This window comes from Sebastes umbrosus, chromosome 3 (genome assembly GCF_015220745.1).
Source record: "Sebastes umbrosus isolate fSebUmb1 chromosome 3, fSebUmb1.pri, whole genome shotgun sequence".
Classification (NCBI taxonomy): Eukaryota; Metazoa; Chordata; class Actinopteri; order Perciformes; family Sebastidae; genus Sebastes; species Sebastes umbrosus.
In genome coordinates this window covers 3,714,550-3,731,916 of record NC_051271.1, presented here as the reverse complement: position 1 = coordinate 3,731,916, position 17,367 = coordinate 3,714,550, and the positions used below count along the sequence as shown (strand labels likewise).

Genomic DNA, 17,367 nt, shown 5'->3' with positions numbered 1-17,367 from the left:
TTAATAAGTCATAGTATAGTATGTCATTAAAAGTGTTGGCGTGATCCCCAAAACTCAATTCAACACAATATTCTGAACATTTGATGGAGAAATACACAATTCATCTGGTTACACCTTCAGAAAGAATAAATCAGTATCTGAGGTATTAAACATATTTAATAGTCTTTATTGCATCATGAGGTAGACTCTCAGTAAATCTCTGGCTCAACCTCAACCTCTGTGCAGCAAACTCCCTTTATGGCCCGTTGGGATTTCTTGTTTGCATGGAAAGTGAAATGAACTCTGGGAAACGAGTGGAGTAACGTAAATAGCCTGACCCTGCTTCATCCCCAGTAGATTTACATGTGCAGGCGGGGAGTTGACTGGGAGCATCACTGTTGCTAGGTAATGATTAGTGACATCAGCGTATACCTGTACCTATCTGACTCACTGCTGCTGCTCTATGATAACATGTCTGTAAAATCAAGTCATAAGTTATGACTTTGTGGATGTATTTTTGGTTTTATTCCATTCTATAGAGATAACTCATCTTTCTCTGAGCAATGAGCAGATCCAAACGAGCGTTGGGAAATATTGATTGACTTTTTTTTACCTTTGGACTTACAAACAGAGAGGGAGCCGTTCTCTCTGTCTGTCAGAGCAACATGTCTGGTTACGTGCTTACCAGAGATGCTAAATAAAAGAACAGGAAATTCACCAATGAGCCTCAACGGACAGTGAGATGATTTCTCAAGGAGCGAAGGACGAGGAGTGATGCAATGGCGCTCGGCCACGGCTCTACGAAGTCGATTTCATGTGAACAGGGGGTCACGCCTGCTTCTCTGAACAATGGGGTCAGTAATGCTAGAAAATAGCTCCACACTATCAGAAAGGGTTTAGCTCAAGGCTCGTTGGTGCAGCTGAAATGTTTCTGGTTTTATGGTTTCCTGCACTTAAAAAACGCTTCCTGTCATGTGTTCTTCTTCTTCTAAATGTCTTGCCATGTACTATAATAGCCTCAAAGGGGAACTCCACTCAGGGTACATATGAAAGTCTTGGGACGACTATTACATGTGTGAAACAGGTTGGAGCCTTTAAAGCCTTTTGTGGCTCCAGCGGAGCTGCAGGAGTCATGTAGTCACTTGACTTGTTAGGGATGAAGTTTACAAGTTTGAAAAATGTAAACTGGAGGTGTGGAGTTAGAGAGACCAGACCTCTGTAAAGACCTCTGTAGATGGAGTTGCATTGTGGGTAATGTAGGCGGCAGATTTTGACAGGGAAGAAGAATGCTGCATCAGTTTTGATCCTTTTTGGTTGGACCGCAGAGCGTCGTTTTGTTAAAAAGGATCATTTACAGAAAAGCAAAAAGTAAATTTGACTAATATAAAACTGTAATGATTCCTGAATCATCAGCATAAACACTTCAGGGTTAATGTTTATGTCATTTGTAATTAATATAGAGCATAACAAGGAAATCAATTAGAAATATATAACTAATGGGAATAGGAATAGAACTAAATCATTAGTTGCTTAGATGTGGGCGATAAAAAAATCATTTTAAAGTAATGATGGATGTTTAGATCATGTTGTCGTCTAAGGATAGATTTCACCAGGGGAGAGAAACTGTACAACCCCGTGGCTATACATAATCCGCTGGGAAACCATCTCAGTGGTCGGACTATTCCCTCCCTCAGACACGGCAAAGAGAGAAAACACCTCAGACTGGATTTTACATAGAGCAGATGATTTTATATTTCTAACCCAAAACAAAGTCAAAGTTTTGTCTGTTCTCTACAGGAGGACGCTGGTGGCCAAGCTGTGGCTCCGCCCACCAGGAAGGCCCGGGCCTGTAAGTGTTTCCTGGCCTTCCTCATCATCATCCTCGCAGCCACAGGAGCCACACTGGCCTGGTACTTCCTGGGTAAGGACTTTTCTCTTTCTCTTTATTTATTAACCTCTAAAGCTCCTAGGGTGCTGAAAGGTGTGGTTCGCCTAGACAGACATACCCAAAATAAATCAAGAATAGCTCCACAACTACCACGTCTATATGCATGATCTTGGTTTCTATGGATAGGTAAGACTTCAAAGAATTCATCCCCAGTGTCAGTAACATTGTGACTGTTACTATGCCTGAGTAAACTGTGATGAACCAAAGGAAAAATTACATTTTTATCCTTGACTAAAATGTTGACAGTGGATAACACCATTATAGCAACGATGCCATGCACAGAGATGCCACTGAATTCATTCAGCAACTCCTCGAATACGACTGTGCCAAAGCAGATATAAATAACACAAAGCACATAGATTCTACAAAGGTTTTAGTCAGGATAGGACCAGGCGGACTCTCCATTTGGCCACTTGGATACCTCTTGAAAGGGAATCTGGCGATAAAACACTACTGATGTACAGGAGACTATGTGCACACAGTGGAGCCTTTGGCCATGACATTTACCCTGTGCAGCATCACATTCTACCATTGTGCACAGTATAACATCAATAAAAAAACAACTAAATTGTATAATTTTGACTCCAAATGGAATAGTTTTATTATAATAATGAAATATGATTAAGTAAAACTGAGACAATAACAAATAAGATCAATAACAATGTAAATAAGATAACAAAAAAGAATGCATAGTCAAGTATGGGCAGTCAATATAAAAACAAAAATATTATATAGTACAAATATAATTTCTTGTGCGTTGATTTTGTAACTAAAATATTGAAATTACTGCCAAACGTTTTAAAGTTTGAGCCCAAACAGCCCTGACATGTTTAGCTGGCCCGTGTCACATGACTGTGGAAACCTTGTGACATCGGAACCTAGCGCACAGCGGACGCACAGTCGTTAGTCAGTGAAGTTAACGTCAACCACGACCGTTTCCTAACCCTAAGTGGTTGTGTTGCCTAAACCTAGCTTCCTGTGAAGTTTATTTTGAAAGGACACTATGCATGTAACGAGCCTATATTGACACGCCGTCCCTGCTCCGTCCAAAAGTAACGTTAGAGGGAAACCCCGTGCGTCGGTCTCCGATGCCGAGGGTCACAGACCGAGCGGCGGTGTCGAGTTGGGAGTGAGAACGTGTCGTCTCCTCACCTCGCCGCTAGATCCCGCCAGATCCTACACACTGTTCCTTTAAGTCTTGTTTATTTCTGCTGTGTTGATCTTCCCACCTCTCTATGACAGAGTACCGGGTTTGGGTGTTGGAGCCTTGTGTCCAGCAGCAGTACTCGGCCTACCTGTCCATCCTCAACAGGAACTTCTCTGCTGATCTGTCCTCTCACAGCAGCCCGACATTCAAGAAAGAGGCCGAGGGGGTACAGAACCTGGTGAGCAGGGACCATGAACTCCTCTGATACGGCTACTGGTGTTCACCAGAATGACTCGGTTAACATCCTGTTGTCTTTCAGGTAAAGAAGATAATGAAGGGCTCGAGTCTTTCTCGATATTTCAACTACACCACTGTGTTCGCCTTTGGGTACGTGGCTCAAACCTTTTCATAGTAATAATAATAACCGAGGAGAACAGTAGCGAGATGGAAGTGACAGAAGTTGCATACAGTAAATACTTATAGTGGATGATTTAACTCAGCTCACTCTGTCACCACGTGTTGATGGTTAATATTCAATTCAATTGTTTCTATAATCGATGCTTAGCTGACTGATAAAAGCATTGACTTCTAGAGCATGTGACTGCAGATCAAGCAACACAGTCTCACGGCAGTTTGTGAAATAGTCATGAAATTTAATCTATTTGATTCTTGAACAAAGACACAAACTACTTAACTTGGTTTAGGAATAGATTCATTTGGTTAGACTTAAGCAACAAAACTACTTAGTTAGGTTTAGTACAGAAGTTACGTGACAAATAAATCAACATTGACTTCTGGTTTCACGCGGGACATGAACAGCAGTCTTCTGGCGAAAGGGTTTTTGACCCACCCATCCGCGCCGACTTCCCCCCTACGTGGCTTTCGCCGCTCTCTATACTTCTTGGTTCACAATAACATGAATTACATATAAATTGATTTTATGCTGACTATCACAAAAAGAAAAAGTGAAATTTGTGTCTATGTACACGATTCAATATATTACATTTCATGACTATTTCACGAACTGCTGTGCAACTGGGCTGGATCAGGCGGTCCCCATTTAAAATGGGTCCCTCTATGTTTGTGTTGCACTCGATTTTAACAGTAAGCACCAGACAGATCCCCAAAATCAAGTCTGGGTTTTGAACAGATGTATGGAATATCATATCAATAAAAAAGGAGCACTTGAAAATTTAGTTTTGTGCCTGTAAACTGTATTTCAAGCTCTGTGCTTGTAGGCTTGTAGGATTTTTCAAGTCAAATCTGCAACAGTCTGCAACAATCTTAGCTTCGTGGCGCTCCAAACAGACCATGTGGAGAAGATACCGCTAGTAAAGTTCAAATGGCTGGGTGAAAACAAAGCCACGGCACAAATTCCCGTCAACAAGACACCTGAAAGTTGGTCCGTCTGTAAATGCAAATGGTAATGCAGTTTGATAAGACTTCAGCCCCGTTTCCACCGCAGGAACTTTCTCCCGGAACCATAGGAACCTTTTAGTTCCTTGAAAAGAAGTTCCAGGGACTAAAAGTCCAGTTTAACACTGCTTTTCAGCCTTATACATCTTAACCATTTGCATCGTTTATGGTTTGTCATCTTTAACTGCTGTGAGAATTTTGGTCTCGGCTTTGTTGTTCTGCAGGGAGGGGAGCGTCATGGCTCACTTCTGGTTAGTGATGTCTGTGCCAGGCAGCCGTGTTGGGAGGGTCACACTGGAGGAGGTCACCAGCAGCCTGGAGAAGGGCCTGAGGGGGTACAGAGGGTCATACCTCCTCCACCTCCCCTCGCTGTCTGTCAGTGGTGAGAGAAATGAAATGAGTGTGAGGACGTGTCATGTTTGATTCTTTTAAACTTTAATTTCTCTTCTGTCTTTTTGTTCTGCTCCCAACAGAAACCGACTTCAAAGTAATAGAGCTTTTGAAAGCCTCATTTGGTATTTATTTTCATTTTGCTTGTTCATAATTTCTTATACTTTGTATTAATGTATTCACTTTGATTGAACTGTGATCAGCCTGCAGCACAATGTGCACCGACCTCCAAACTCTTTGTATATCGAATATGCTTCAACATGTTGGGAAATCCAAAGCTTTACAGACGTGCAGTGATTAGTCACTGATGCTACGTTATGATTGGACAATCGCTGTTCAAGGGAGGGGGTTGTGTTTTATTCAATACAGTATAGCTGCAAACATAAAATCAAGGCAAAACATGCACACATTTACTTCAACACAAATTCAGACATTGATCCCACAGAACATTTTTTTCTCTTGCAAATTATAGGACCTTTTGGGATTTTTTTTCAATATTGGATAACAAATATATATATATATATACATATATATATATATATAAAGTCTGGTCAAAGTGTTTAGAAGCAAGAGACGAAACAGCTGCTGCCCCTATTTTGGACTGAAAACGCTTATTATGTTTATAATATTCCATACACAGGCCATTACTGTAGACTATGACAATAGAATATAAATCATTTTGTTTTACTTTTTTACATCACTTTGTAGACGGAAGTTTTACTGGCGTCCGGTAGTCGCTTTCAAACCAAAATGGCAGAAGCGTAGCTCTGCTGCTGGGCGCTGATGTTACAATGGAACGAACAATTGACTTTCACTTCTTGGTGATATACGTTCTTTGGAGGACAAAAAAAACGAGTTTGGGAATAATAAGGAAAATTTTGTAAAATTCAAAAAGCCCCATATCTTCAATTCCTGATTGACAGCTTGTGTGTTTTCATTATTATTTATTTTTGTTCTGTAATTTCCTTTTTGTTCGTTATTTTTATCGCTCACTCAGTTGGTTTATTATTGTAACACGTGTCAATAACAAAAATTCTGACAAGAAAAAAAACAAACAAAAAAACTCTTAAAGGTCCCATATTGTAAAAAGTGAGATTTTCATGTCTTTTTTATCATAAAGCAGGTTTAAATGCTCTATAAATACTGTGAAAGTATCGAAACGCTCAATCCACAGAGAAATACACACAGTCAATATTAGAAACTGAGCCTTTGAAACAAGCCGTCAGGATTTCTGTAATTTTGTGATGTCACAAATATACAATATATATAGTTTTAAGTTATAGTTTTTAAACGTAAACATTCTAAATGTGTCACAGTTTATTTCCGGTTGCAGTGTATGTGAATGTCATCAGCTGACAATTCCGTTGAAATTAGCTAAAAACGAAGCGTTTCAGACAGAGGGTGATACGGGTATATTCAGACAGACAGTATGAGGAAAATAAAGTGTTTTTAAACATTACAGCATGTAAACATGGTCTAGTAGAAACACAAAATACAAGTATGAACCTGAAAATGAGCATGATATGGGACCTTTAACACAAATCCCACACAAGACCAGCTCAACTCTAACTCTCAGTGTTTTTTTGGCATCCTTTCAACAAGACTGTTACCGCTACCAGAAGGTGGTGTCCAGCAGCCCCGTGGCTCTCCGTGGCCCCGACACGCAGCGTTCCTCCTGCATGTGGCACCTCCAGGCCGCCCCTGGCTCCCAGCTGGAGCTCCACATGGAGTGGCTGCTGCCGGAGTGCCGGGACAGGCTGCTGGTGTACGACTCCCTCACCCCATCCGATACTCACCTTGTCACATCGTGAGTTTTATCCACAGAGTTACACACATTATTTTATATTATCAGGCCAATATTTTGGATATTGGTCGGTCCATCTCTAAAGAAATACATTTACATGTCATTGCATCATATTTTTACCTTTTTTTGGGTGTTTCTGCAACTACGGCCAAACACAAAGTTCAAAGTTCAAAATGTTCACTTGCTGCCTAATAGATCCCACCCACTGCCAGGTGCCATTGTAACCAGATAATCAATGTTATTGTATGTAATTTTGTGTGTTTATAGGTGTTACATACTTGTGATTGAGTGACTGAAACACTCTTTTATTCATTAAACTCTTCACTTAAGCTATCTTTCCCTCTGTCCTCCCAGTGTGTACGGCTGCAGCAGACATGAGCGTGTGGTTCATGTCCTGTCTTCAGGCGAGTGGATGACGGTGGTTTGGAAACAGGGTCTCTACAACTACAAGGACCCCTTCTCTCTGTCTGCACAAGCCTGGGACCGCCAGGGTAAGACCATCTGAAAACCCGGCCAGATTATGTGTTGTAGTTGAAATTCACTGATGCCACGATGCAGAATGGGTTTCTATTATAATACTTCTCTGTCTTCGTCAGACTGTAACTCCACTATAGAGCTGAAGGCGGTATCAGGGGTCCAGGGGACACTGAGGACGCCTTTCTTCCCCAGCTACTACCCCCCCGACACCAACTGTACCTGGAGCTTCACTGTAAGACACTCATCATGTGTCTCCCACTTCCTGATTGATTGATTGATTCATGATTTATTTTACAGCCGCTCATATCAACCCTCTGAGACCCACAATAGACCCGTTTTAGTCTTATTTTAGGGGAGTACAGGGGGTCTTTAGGGGGAGATAGCAGGTCAACAGTAGATGTCACATAGAAGTGGTGTACATCATCTGAAAGCTGGGAACCTGGAGATTAATTTGAGATGCAGCTTTGTGTTTATTGTCCTGTGTGATTCCAGATGCCCAGCGTAGGGATGGGCTTGTCTCTGGAATTTGACGGCTACGAGCTGAGCAGAGCCAGCTACAACCAGGCTTGCACCCAGGGCCAGTGGAGCATCCAGAACCGCAGGTAGGATGAGCCACAAGAACTATTATGATGACATAGCCCCTCCTCTCTTTTACTGTCTCACAATCAGCTTTCATCTACCTTTTAATTTGTTACTACTTCTTTTATTATAATATTATGTTAGTCCTTTCTTTTTGATCATAATTCATATTTTAATGAATATTTATTTTTAATTATTTTTTTCTTTTTATTTATTAATTTAATTTTAATTTGTTAGCACTTATTTTATTATAATAAATGTATTTCCTTTCCTTTTGATCATGATTGTTATTTTAATGAATTTCAATTTATTTTCTTCTCTCTTATTTACTTACCATATATTATACTGTCTAATAATAATATTAATAATAATAATCACCATCATATTATTATTATTTTTGTGTGGCTGTTCCTCCTTGCTTTTATTTTATTTTAATTAATTAATTTATTTAAATTTAATTTGTTAGTACTTATTTTATTTCCTTTATTTTTTAAAGTGATTATTATTTTAATAAATTTCAATTTATTTACTTATTTACTTACTTAATTATTATCATTATTATAAATAATAATAATTATGATTATTATTATAATCATAATTATAATAATAATAATAATAATGTGTGTTTCTGTGGGTCTGTTCCTCTTTGCTTTTATTTTATTTTATTTTATTTTATGTATTTATTTATTTATTTATTTTTTCTTCTTCTTCTTCCTTCTTTTTTCTATTTTTTCTTTTCCCCTTCACATAATGCGCATACTGCTTAAGGTGATTAGTTTGTATTTTGGAGAACAGAGTGTGTGTATGGATTAATTGAGTCAATAAATACATTTAAAAAAAGAAGAACTGAGGTTGACTCAAACTTGGTGGTCAGATTAAGCTGCAGTGTTAATTAATCTAAGACTACAGCGGTCCAAACCTGATATTGAAATCTAACACACAACATTAATAACAGCAAATGTGAGTTTAGCTCAAGGGGCGGATATTATAGTATACATTTGTATGACTTGAACATGATTTTTAAGAACAGACTTTTTTTTTCAGATAGCTTTTCTTGCCCAAAATGGCCACGTGCAAATACTTTATAAAACTCTACACACAGACGGCAGCAATATATAGATTATATATTAAATAACAGGATACTCGTGGTACAACTAAGAGCAGACAGAGATCAGACTAAGTTGTGTGCCTTGTCATTTTATTAAATCTATTTATAACGGCCACCTGTGTGTGGTTTTGTGTCTGGTAGGTGACGTCTGTGCGTGTGAAAGGTTTCCATAGAGGTCACATGACCTTTCAGTTAGTTTCATAATACGTAAAAATCACAAATAGACCAAATTACACAGTAAAAGTATTGTTTTCATATCATCAAATTATTCTATTCTGTACTGAGCAACAGAGGGCAGCAGCGTCCCGTATGAGCCTCCAATCCTAACCAGTATGTAGCCAGGATATGTTTGTCATTAGTGCTTTAGACAAACTGAGAGTTAAGTGTGTTGCTCAAGGGCACTCCAAAGCTATTTAAACAACATTTCTTAAACTTCCTGTTGTCTCTGCAGTGAAACATACCCAGAGTTTCTATTTGATTGTAATGTCTCCGTCCTTTCTCTCAGACTGTGCGGCACCAGAGGCCTGCAGCCATACAATGAGCGCCTCTTCCTGCTCTCCACGACGACCACTGTTGTCATGACGTCAGAGGTGTCACTCACAGGGCCGGGACTTCAGCTGCACTACAGAGTCTTCAACCTATCAGACCGTAAGCCATGGAAATGTGGATAAATGAGCTGCTCAGTAACATTTACATTTTGCTACACCTGTGTTTATGAACAGATTATTGTATGTGCATGTTTGTTTGTGTGTGTTCTATAGCGTGCCCGGGCCAGTTTCTGTGCACTGTTAACGGCCTGTGTGTTCCTGCCTGTGATGGAATCAAGGACTGTCCCAACGGACTTGACGAGAGGAACTGTGGTATTCATTTATGGTTTAATTTAATTGATTCACACATAATTTGTTGTACATTATTTTCTGACAACGTATCCTCATACGGTTCATACGATATCTTACGAAAAGTTTCTTGTTCGTTTTCTTACAAATGTCCAGCAACACCTGTCGATATACCCTCTTTACATACATGCATGCAGTCTTTTCAAAATAAACTTCCATCTTTCCTATCACCTTAGTTCATGTGACTGAATGTTATTGAGCATATGGACACAAGCTGGTACATTTCCTTGTTTGTGTGTTTCAGTGTGTGTGGCACAGTACCAGTGTCCAGAGGACAGTCAGTGTGTGGACTACTACAAGGTGTGTGACCAACTCCCAGACTGCCCCGAAGCAACGGACGAGATGAACTGTACTGATGGTAACAAACCCACTGATGTACACGTACACACACCATCACAAGCACATCACACACACACACAACATGTCAGGTGCCAGCCTTTTGCAAAATCTAGTACCTTAATGTGTGGCATTATTTTACCTCCTGAACAAACTGACAAACTGACCTGAGAAATCGTGTATTCTAAATGCGGCTGTCAATCGATTCAAATATTTAATCGCTATTAATCGCATGATTGTCCATAGCTAATCGTGATTAATCGCACATTTTTTATCTGTTCAAAATGTACCTTAAAGAGAGATTTGTCAAGTATTTAATACTCTTATCAACACGGGAGTGGGAAAATATGATGCTTTATACAAATGTATGTATATATGTATTATTGGAAATCAATTAACAACATAAAACAATGACAGATATTGTCCAGAAACCCTCACAGGTACTACATTTAACATAAAAAATATGCTCAAATCATAACATGGCAAACTGCAGCCCAACAGGCAACAACAGCTGTCAGTGTGTCAGTGTGCTGACTTGACTATGATTTTCCGCAAAACTGCATGTGATTATCATAAAGTGGGCATGTCTGTAAAGGGGAGACTCGTGGGTACCCATAGAACCCATTTACATTCACATATCTTGTGGTCAGAAAAAATGAGAAAATGGTAATGCCGGTTTTTCCTCACCAAAATGTATGGTAAATCTGGAGCGTTATTTAACCTCCTTCTTAACTAGTATGACATGGTTGATACCAATGGATTCATTATGTTTTCTAGTTTCATATGATGCCAGTATCGTCACTCTAGCTTTAAGTTTGAGCCCACTACACCCTAAAAATCACAAGTTGCGTTAACGTGGTAAAGAAATTAGTGGCATTAAAACAAATTTGTGTTAACACGTTATTATTGCATTAACTTTGACAGCCCTAATTCTGATTCTATTGTGATCAACCAACTCTCAGTCCTGAAATGTACTGCGTTGAGACTCTAACAGCAGCAAAGCAAAGCATTAAACATACAAACGTGTGTGTATACAGGTGTGCAGTGTACAGATATGACCTATGTGTGCGCTGATGGAGCGTGTCTGAAGAAGCCGAACCCAGAGTGTGACTTTGTCACCGACTGCCCCGACGCCTCAGACGAGAAGCATTGTGGTGAGAAAGATAAACAAAATGGGCTTTATCAGCCTCATAGATATGTGTTAGTAGGGGCCTGTTACACCTACTAGTAGGTTAGAATAAAATATATTAAGCATATATTTGCTGTGTATTTTTAAATCTCTGTGTGTTTATGCAGAATGTGGCCTGAGGCAGTTCTCCAGCCGTATTGTGGGGGGGACCAATGCCACGGAGGGGGAGTGGCCGTGGCAGGCCAGCCTTCAGGTGCGAGGTACCCACATCTGCGGGGGCGCGCTAATCTCCAGCCAATGGGTGGTGTCCGCTGCTCACTGTTTCTATGACGACCGGTAAGCGCAGGAAGAGAGGGAGGGGAGGAAGTGGTGTGTTGACTGAGGTGTGAGTGAGTGAGACAGTTTCTCCTCCTCCTCCTCCTGATGAAACACTTTTACTTTTCTGTTTCCTCCAAACTTTTCTTGTTCAGTCCTGCTGTTGTGTCTTTGCTCTTCAGGGTTTAGCTGTAACAGCCTGTCTGACTCGAAGCCAGCGTATTTATGTGTTCATATACACTCGTCGTGTCTTTCAAAGCCAGACTCAGCTGGCTGGACCACGACCAAAACTATAGCTGCAACATCCTGGAGAGGATTAACAATTCTTCTCTCTTAACGTTCCTTGTATGGGGATTAAAAGCTTGTGCAGCATTCAGTGAAGTGTTGACATTTAGAGTTGATATTTCAGTGGACATATGGGAAGAGAAAGTGAGTTTTGAGAGACAGAAACAGTTGCTCAAGTGTTTACGAGACTGCAACTATATATAAAACTATACAAAAAATATATTTTTTTCTTTTTCTCCACCTCCCACTGCAGTCTCTACTCCCCCTCGGTGTGGACAGTCTATCTGGGTAAACTCCTGCTCAACCCCAGCAGCCCGACTGAAGAAGTGGCGCGAGTTCAGCGGATCCACCTTCACCAATACTACGACGATGAGTCCCACGACTACGACCTGGCCCTGCTGAAGCTGGACCGGCCCGCCTCCATGGTGATGGCTGGACACGCTCGACCCGCCTGCCTGCCTCCGCCCACCCACCAGCTGGAGCCAGGCCTGCTCTGCTGGGTCACCGGCTGGGGGTCTCTCCGCGAGGGAGGTGAGAGGGGAAAGAGGGTGAAAAGTTGGTCGTAGAAGTAGTGTAGTAGACGATGGGATTTAGTATTAAAACCAGAAGCAATGGCAGAGATTCCTATTTTGAGTTGGATCGCAGAGGGCCAGCCCTACAAACACAAACATCTGTCACTGCGATTCATAAATCCTCCCTGAGTTTTTCCTATTTCTTTCATTCTTTCATACTAAATCAGGCTGGAAAGGCACGAACAACAATGTCAACCTGGCAGTGTGTGGGTGGAAATGGGCTGCTGAATATACTGCCAGGCTGATTAGGGAAATGGGAAGCAGGTGAGCATGCAGGGCAGAGAAGGTCAGGTGATGGAAAAGGCGGGAATGAGGTTACAGCAGGGCAGGAGAGAGTGGCTGGATCAGAAATGACAGGAAACTGAGACAGGTGTGAAAGTCTGAGGCCATCCGGTGGATGGATGGAGAGTTGCAATGCAGGATGACTGAAGACTGAGGCAGACTTTGTGACAAGATTTATCTTCTGACTTCTTGAACAACAAGTTAGTTGAAAGCCTGGCGCTTCACATACAGACGCTAAAGGGTGCCTCGGTGCGTCGGTATCAGACGGCGAGGGGCGCTGACCAAGTGTTGGTATTTGACGAGCTGTGAGTGAGAACAGGTCGCCGTGAACGTACCGCAGCTTCTAAGAGTAACAGTAATTAATTCAACTCTTTTGCATGTCTTGTAATGTTGCAAAAGTGCCATCCATGCACTGAGGACTACAGGTAAAGGAACCATTTTACATTCATCCCATTATAATTTCCATTTAGGCTCTGGTATGCGTGACCTGCAGGTCATCATGTCTCGTGAAGGGACACTTTTAAACGAAACTATGCAGGTTTATAAACATGAACCATTTTAAGATGGACTTTTATTTGGTGCTTTTGACTTGTAGGTTTATTTTATAAAGGCCGATGTCCAAGTGCAGTATTTGTTTTGTTATAAAGTTGTTTTTACTTCTGTTACAGGATGAGCAGTAAAAATTTTCCATTGGTTTCTGTATTATAATTCAGTATTTTCACAGGAAGTGATTTTGTGTGATGTGTGCAGCTTGTAAAAACCCCCATTTTTGAAATAATGGGCAAGATGTGGTGAGTCTTGTGTGGGAGGAGTCTTGTGGGGAGTTTTGGTAATTTGGTGGAAAGCGGATATGCTATAATGATAACAGAGCGAAAACACTTTTATTAATTTAAATTAAAGAGGCAGGAGGAGACAGAGTGATGTGGGTGGAAGTGTGTGGGTTGTGGTTTCTGATGTTTTAGAGAGAAGGTTTTGGAAACTATCTTCTGGTGAACACAGTTTCACAAAGATGTACATGGTTTTTACACCTTTAGAGAAGAAAAGCTTAGGTAGATCTGTGTATGTCAAAGTGCGGTTACACCGCTATATTTCCAGTGAAGTGGTTTCATTTCATTGCACGGATGGAAAACTTTACTACTAACACAACTAGTAACATAAATATGTTTAATGATTTCTGCTGAAGCTGAGGAATCAATTTGATTGCATTCTGTGATAAAGTTCACTGGAGGTTTGTGTGGTTTGTAGTTAGAGAGCTTCTGCAGCTCTACATTCACTACAGAAGCTCTCTAGTATATTGCAGCTGTCTGTCGACTAAAGGCCCAGACACAGCAACCCAACATCAAAGAACTAGCGGCGATGAAGGCCAGTTGCGTCGCCTTTATCTTGGCCAAAACGTTGCAGTCAAACACACCGCAAAGACTACAGCCGACGGCCAACTAGCACGAACATTTTTTTATTTTTCCATGTCGGCAAATGTGGCATCAGCATTAGGTAGGGGGAGTGAATGCAGACATTTGACTTCATCTGTAGTGTGTAAATGGAAAAGCATGAAAAGATTACGAATCTTTTGGTCTAAACTTGTTGACCTTTGACCTCTCACCTCTCCAGGCAGTGCCAGTAATGTGCTTCAGAAGGTGGATGTTCGCCTTGTCAGCGAGGAAGCCTGTGTTCGCACCTACGGCCACCTGGTCACTCCCAGAATGCTTTGCGCTGGTTACCGCAGTGGAGACAAAGATGCTTGTCAGGTACAGGGAAACACATACATACAAAACCAGAATATATAAAGCTCTGTTTTTATTTCATTTCACAATGACGTTTTAATTTAAAGCTGCACCGTGATCGTTATTTCTGACACCAACAGTGGATTCATTTACTACGTGAAATAAAAGGTGACAATGTTGGCATTGTACGTTTCTGCAAACCACGGATACGTTGAATGTCTACGTTTCTGAGCCAAAAATAGATTTCATATCAGCCTCATATCAAATCATAAGTACTTATAACTTATAAATAAGTTTGGGGAAATAAATAAGGGGTGAAATGCAAAAGGAAAATTGTGCAGTAATAATACATACAATACATACATACAATAAAAATAAATATAAAGTAAATAATAAATAAATGCAAAAATAAATAAATACATAAAAATAAATGCAAAAATAAATAAATAAGTGAATAATACATTTTTTATATATATTATATATATTCATATTAATTATAAATAAATACATCTCAAAATTAATAAAAATAATACATAAATAAATAAAAGGGGAAAATTTAACAGAAGAGTAAATAAATAAACAAGGGAATTAATACAAAGAGAAATAAATAAAGAAGCAAATTAAAACAGAAATATCAATTTATGTCACATTTTATCAATTAATTGATGGCTACAATTATGTCCAATATTATTTTTGCTACATTTAATGACATATTTATTTATCGAGTCATTTATTTATTTAATTATGATTTTGGCACGTTCTGTATTCCATACCTAACAACGTAACTAAGAAATAACAACTGCCCTTAGCGGACTTTCTTGCGTAATGTTTTGTAACAAGCGTAAAGTCAGCGTTTACTTCTGGTTTCACACGGGGACACGAACGTCTCCTGGGTGAACGTCCTGCGTTTGTTTGACATAACTTTCAATAACAGCCACTCGATATACTATTACTGTTACTTGCTCTGACTGGATGCAAAAAATTTCCACATAAAAGAAAAAAATCCACATTCAACATATACGTGGTTTGCAGAAATGGTCACATCTTTTCTTGGTGACTGGGCTGGACACTCAACCCACAGAGAGTTATTATTATTTCACTCTGGAGTTCCCCTCAGCTTTACAGAACGTTTTTTAAGCATCTTTAAACTCATTGTTTTGGTTTTACAGGCAGCTTAGGCACTTGCTTAGTGTCTGCAGGATGTGTAAAAGAGCCACTGTTTGCTGACACATTTCACCGTGACAGCTTGATGTCAATGCTCTGTTTAGGGCTAGAGTTACGCTGCCCCCAAGTGGCAAAGATAACTAAGTTAATATAATCATGCAGGTTTAAATCAAAGCACATGTTCAGATAGGCTTTGTAATTGGCACTACATACAAATATCTAATATCCAGCTGGGTTCCTGTAATATTTTATAGTTAATATAATACATTTAAATTTAAATTTCAGTGTGTATTGTATGGTTTGGGTAATAGTAATAATAATAATAATAATAGTAATAATAATAATAATAATAATAATAATAATAATAATAATGAACTTTATTTGTATAGCACCTTTCATACATAAAGGCAGCATGAAAATGAACATAAAAAACATATTTAAAAGAATATTAAAAAATGTAAAATAATGCATAATATCAAATGGAGATAAAACCCGTTGAATAATAAACAGTATTTATAGACTGCATGAATATATTAAAATAAATTTTAAAAGAAGGGCAGTAGTAGGCAGGGGAGAAACATCAAGTCGTGGTATATTTAGTTTCTCTCTTTTTTCAGTCGGGATGTGTATCCGCCAGAAGGCACAAACGGATTCAACGTAAAAAATAAAAGAAATAAACCGTACCTCTTGTGCATGTTGGGTACATCCTGAAAGTCCTCACGGTGGGGGTTGTGTCCTATAAACAGAGAACAGGCCGTTAAATGACTTTTAAAAGTCGGACATCCAAGCACAGTGAGTGATATCATAGTTGAGTCACCAGTATTGGTCATCAGTCAATTATTATGGTCATTTTGTGCTGTATAGAGACATTAAAACCTGCCCTTTTAACACCGCCTGTCTCTGTCAGGGAGACTCTGGCGGTCCCTTGGTGTGCCAGGAACCGTCGGGTCGCTGGTTCCTAGCCGGAGTGGTGAGCTGGGGCAGAGGCTGCGGGCGTCCAGACTACTACGGCGTCTACACTCGCATCACCAGGCTCACTGACTGGATCACACAGGTCATCAGCCCCTGAGGACGCCATGGGGAACATTATCATCATCTTTACATCTATATCCTCTCAACACAAAGCATGTGAGGATAAAAAAGCGCTGGAAGATGATCTGAGATTGTTTCTCAGCCAAACAGCGTGGTGGTAAAGCGTGAAAGGCTTTACTCCCAAAGACATACAGTTATAATAATAATCAACCTTATTTATGCAGCACCTTTCAGAACTGATATTATATCAGGTTTAATCCAGCACACAGTAAAAAGAAACATGCCAAAACAGTGAAAATAAAATGAAATGTTAGAAAGAATGGTGTCAAATAAAATATGTTTTTAGAAGTGATTAGAAAAGGCTCAGTTTTCAGGAGTGACTGAAATGTAATGATCGTGCACAATGAAAGCAACCGACTTGACTGTAAAGATATTAGCAGTTCTCACCATAATAAAGCATCTTTCTGTTTTGTAATCGAGTTTGCAATAAACTGTTTGTTTACATGTTTTCGCTCGAGGTGAATATAATATAATAATACCTCAATATGAGTCTACAGCCATGCAGGCAGCCGTCACAGTGGTTCTTTGAGCTAAATGCTTAACATGTTCAATGTCAACATGCTGATGTTTTGCAGGTAGCCTATCCACCTTATTCCTAGCCCCCATGATGCCTTGCGTGAATTATGTCCGTAACTTCCGGCGCGTCGTGTCACTGAATCCTTTTCCATGGTAACGCTATGCTAATCGTCTCTCCTAGAGCGATTGTATTAATAAATCTAGTAAAACA

The 17,367-nt window shown here is 39.8% G+C and overlaps 1 protein-coding gene across 2 annotated transcripts; it reads left to right on the top strand.

Annotated features, from left to right (window-relative positions):
• Positions 1 to 268: 268 nt before the first annotated feature.
• LOC119484669 (transmembrane protease serine 6) lies at positions 269 to 17,088 on the top strand. 2 transcript variants are annotated; one of them, XM_037763653.1, is made up of 19 exons: positions 269 to 384; positions 611 to 833; positions 1,777 to 1,900; positions 3,170 to 3,312; positions 3,394 to 3,461; positions 4,715 to 4,872; positions 4,964 to 5,005; positions 6,483 to 6,687; positions 7,039 to 7,175; positions 7,281 to 7,393; positions 7,654 to 7,763; positions 9,354 to 9,496; positions 9,610 to 9,708; positions 9,989 to 10,102; positions 11,118 to 11,234; positions 11,377 to 11,545; positions 12,063 to 12,340; positions 14,272 to 14,408; positions 16,456 to 17,088. In XM_037763653.1, exons 2-19 carry the CDS (start codon positions 759 to 761, stop codon positions 16,615 to 16,617), a joined length of 2,394 nt encoding a protein of 797 aa, XP_037619581.1. In that variant the 5' UTR covers positions 269 to 384; positions 611 to 758; the 3' UTR covers positions 16,618 to 17,088. The 2 variants fall into 2 exon arrangements, with proteins under 2 accessions (XP_037619581.1, XP_037619582.1); XM_037763654.1 differs by lacking the exon at positions 4,964 to 5,005.
• The last annotated feature ends 279 nt before the right edge of the window (positions 17,089 to 17,367 follow it).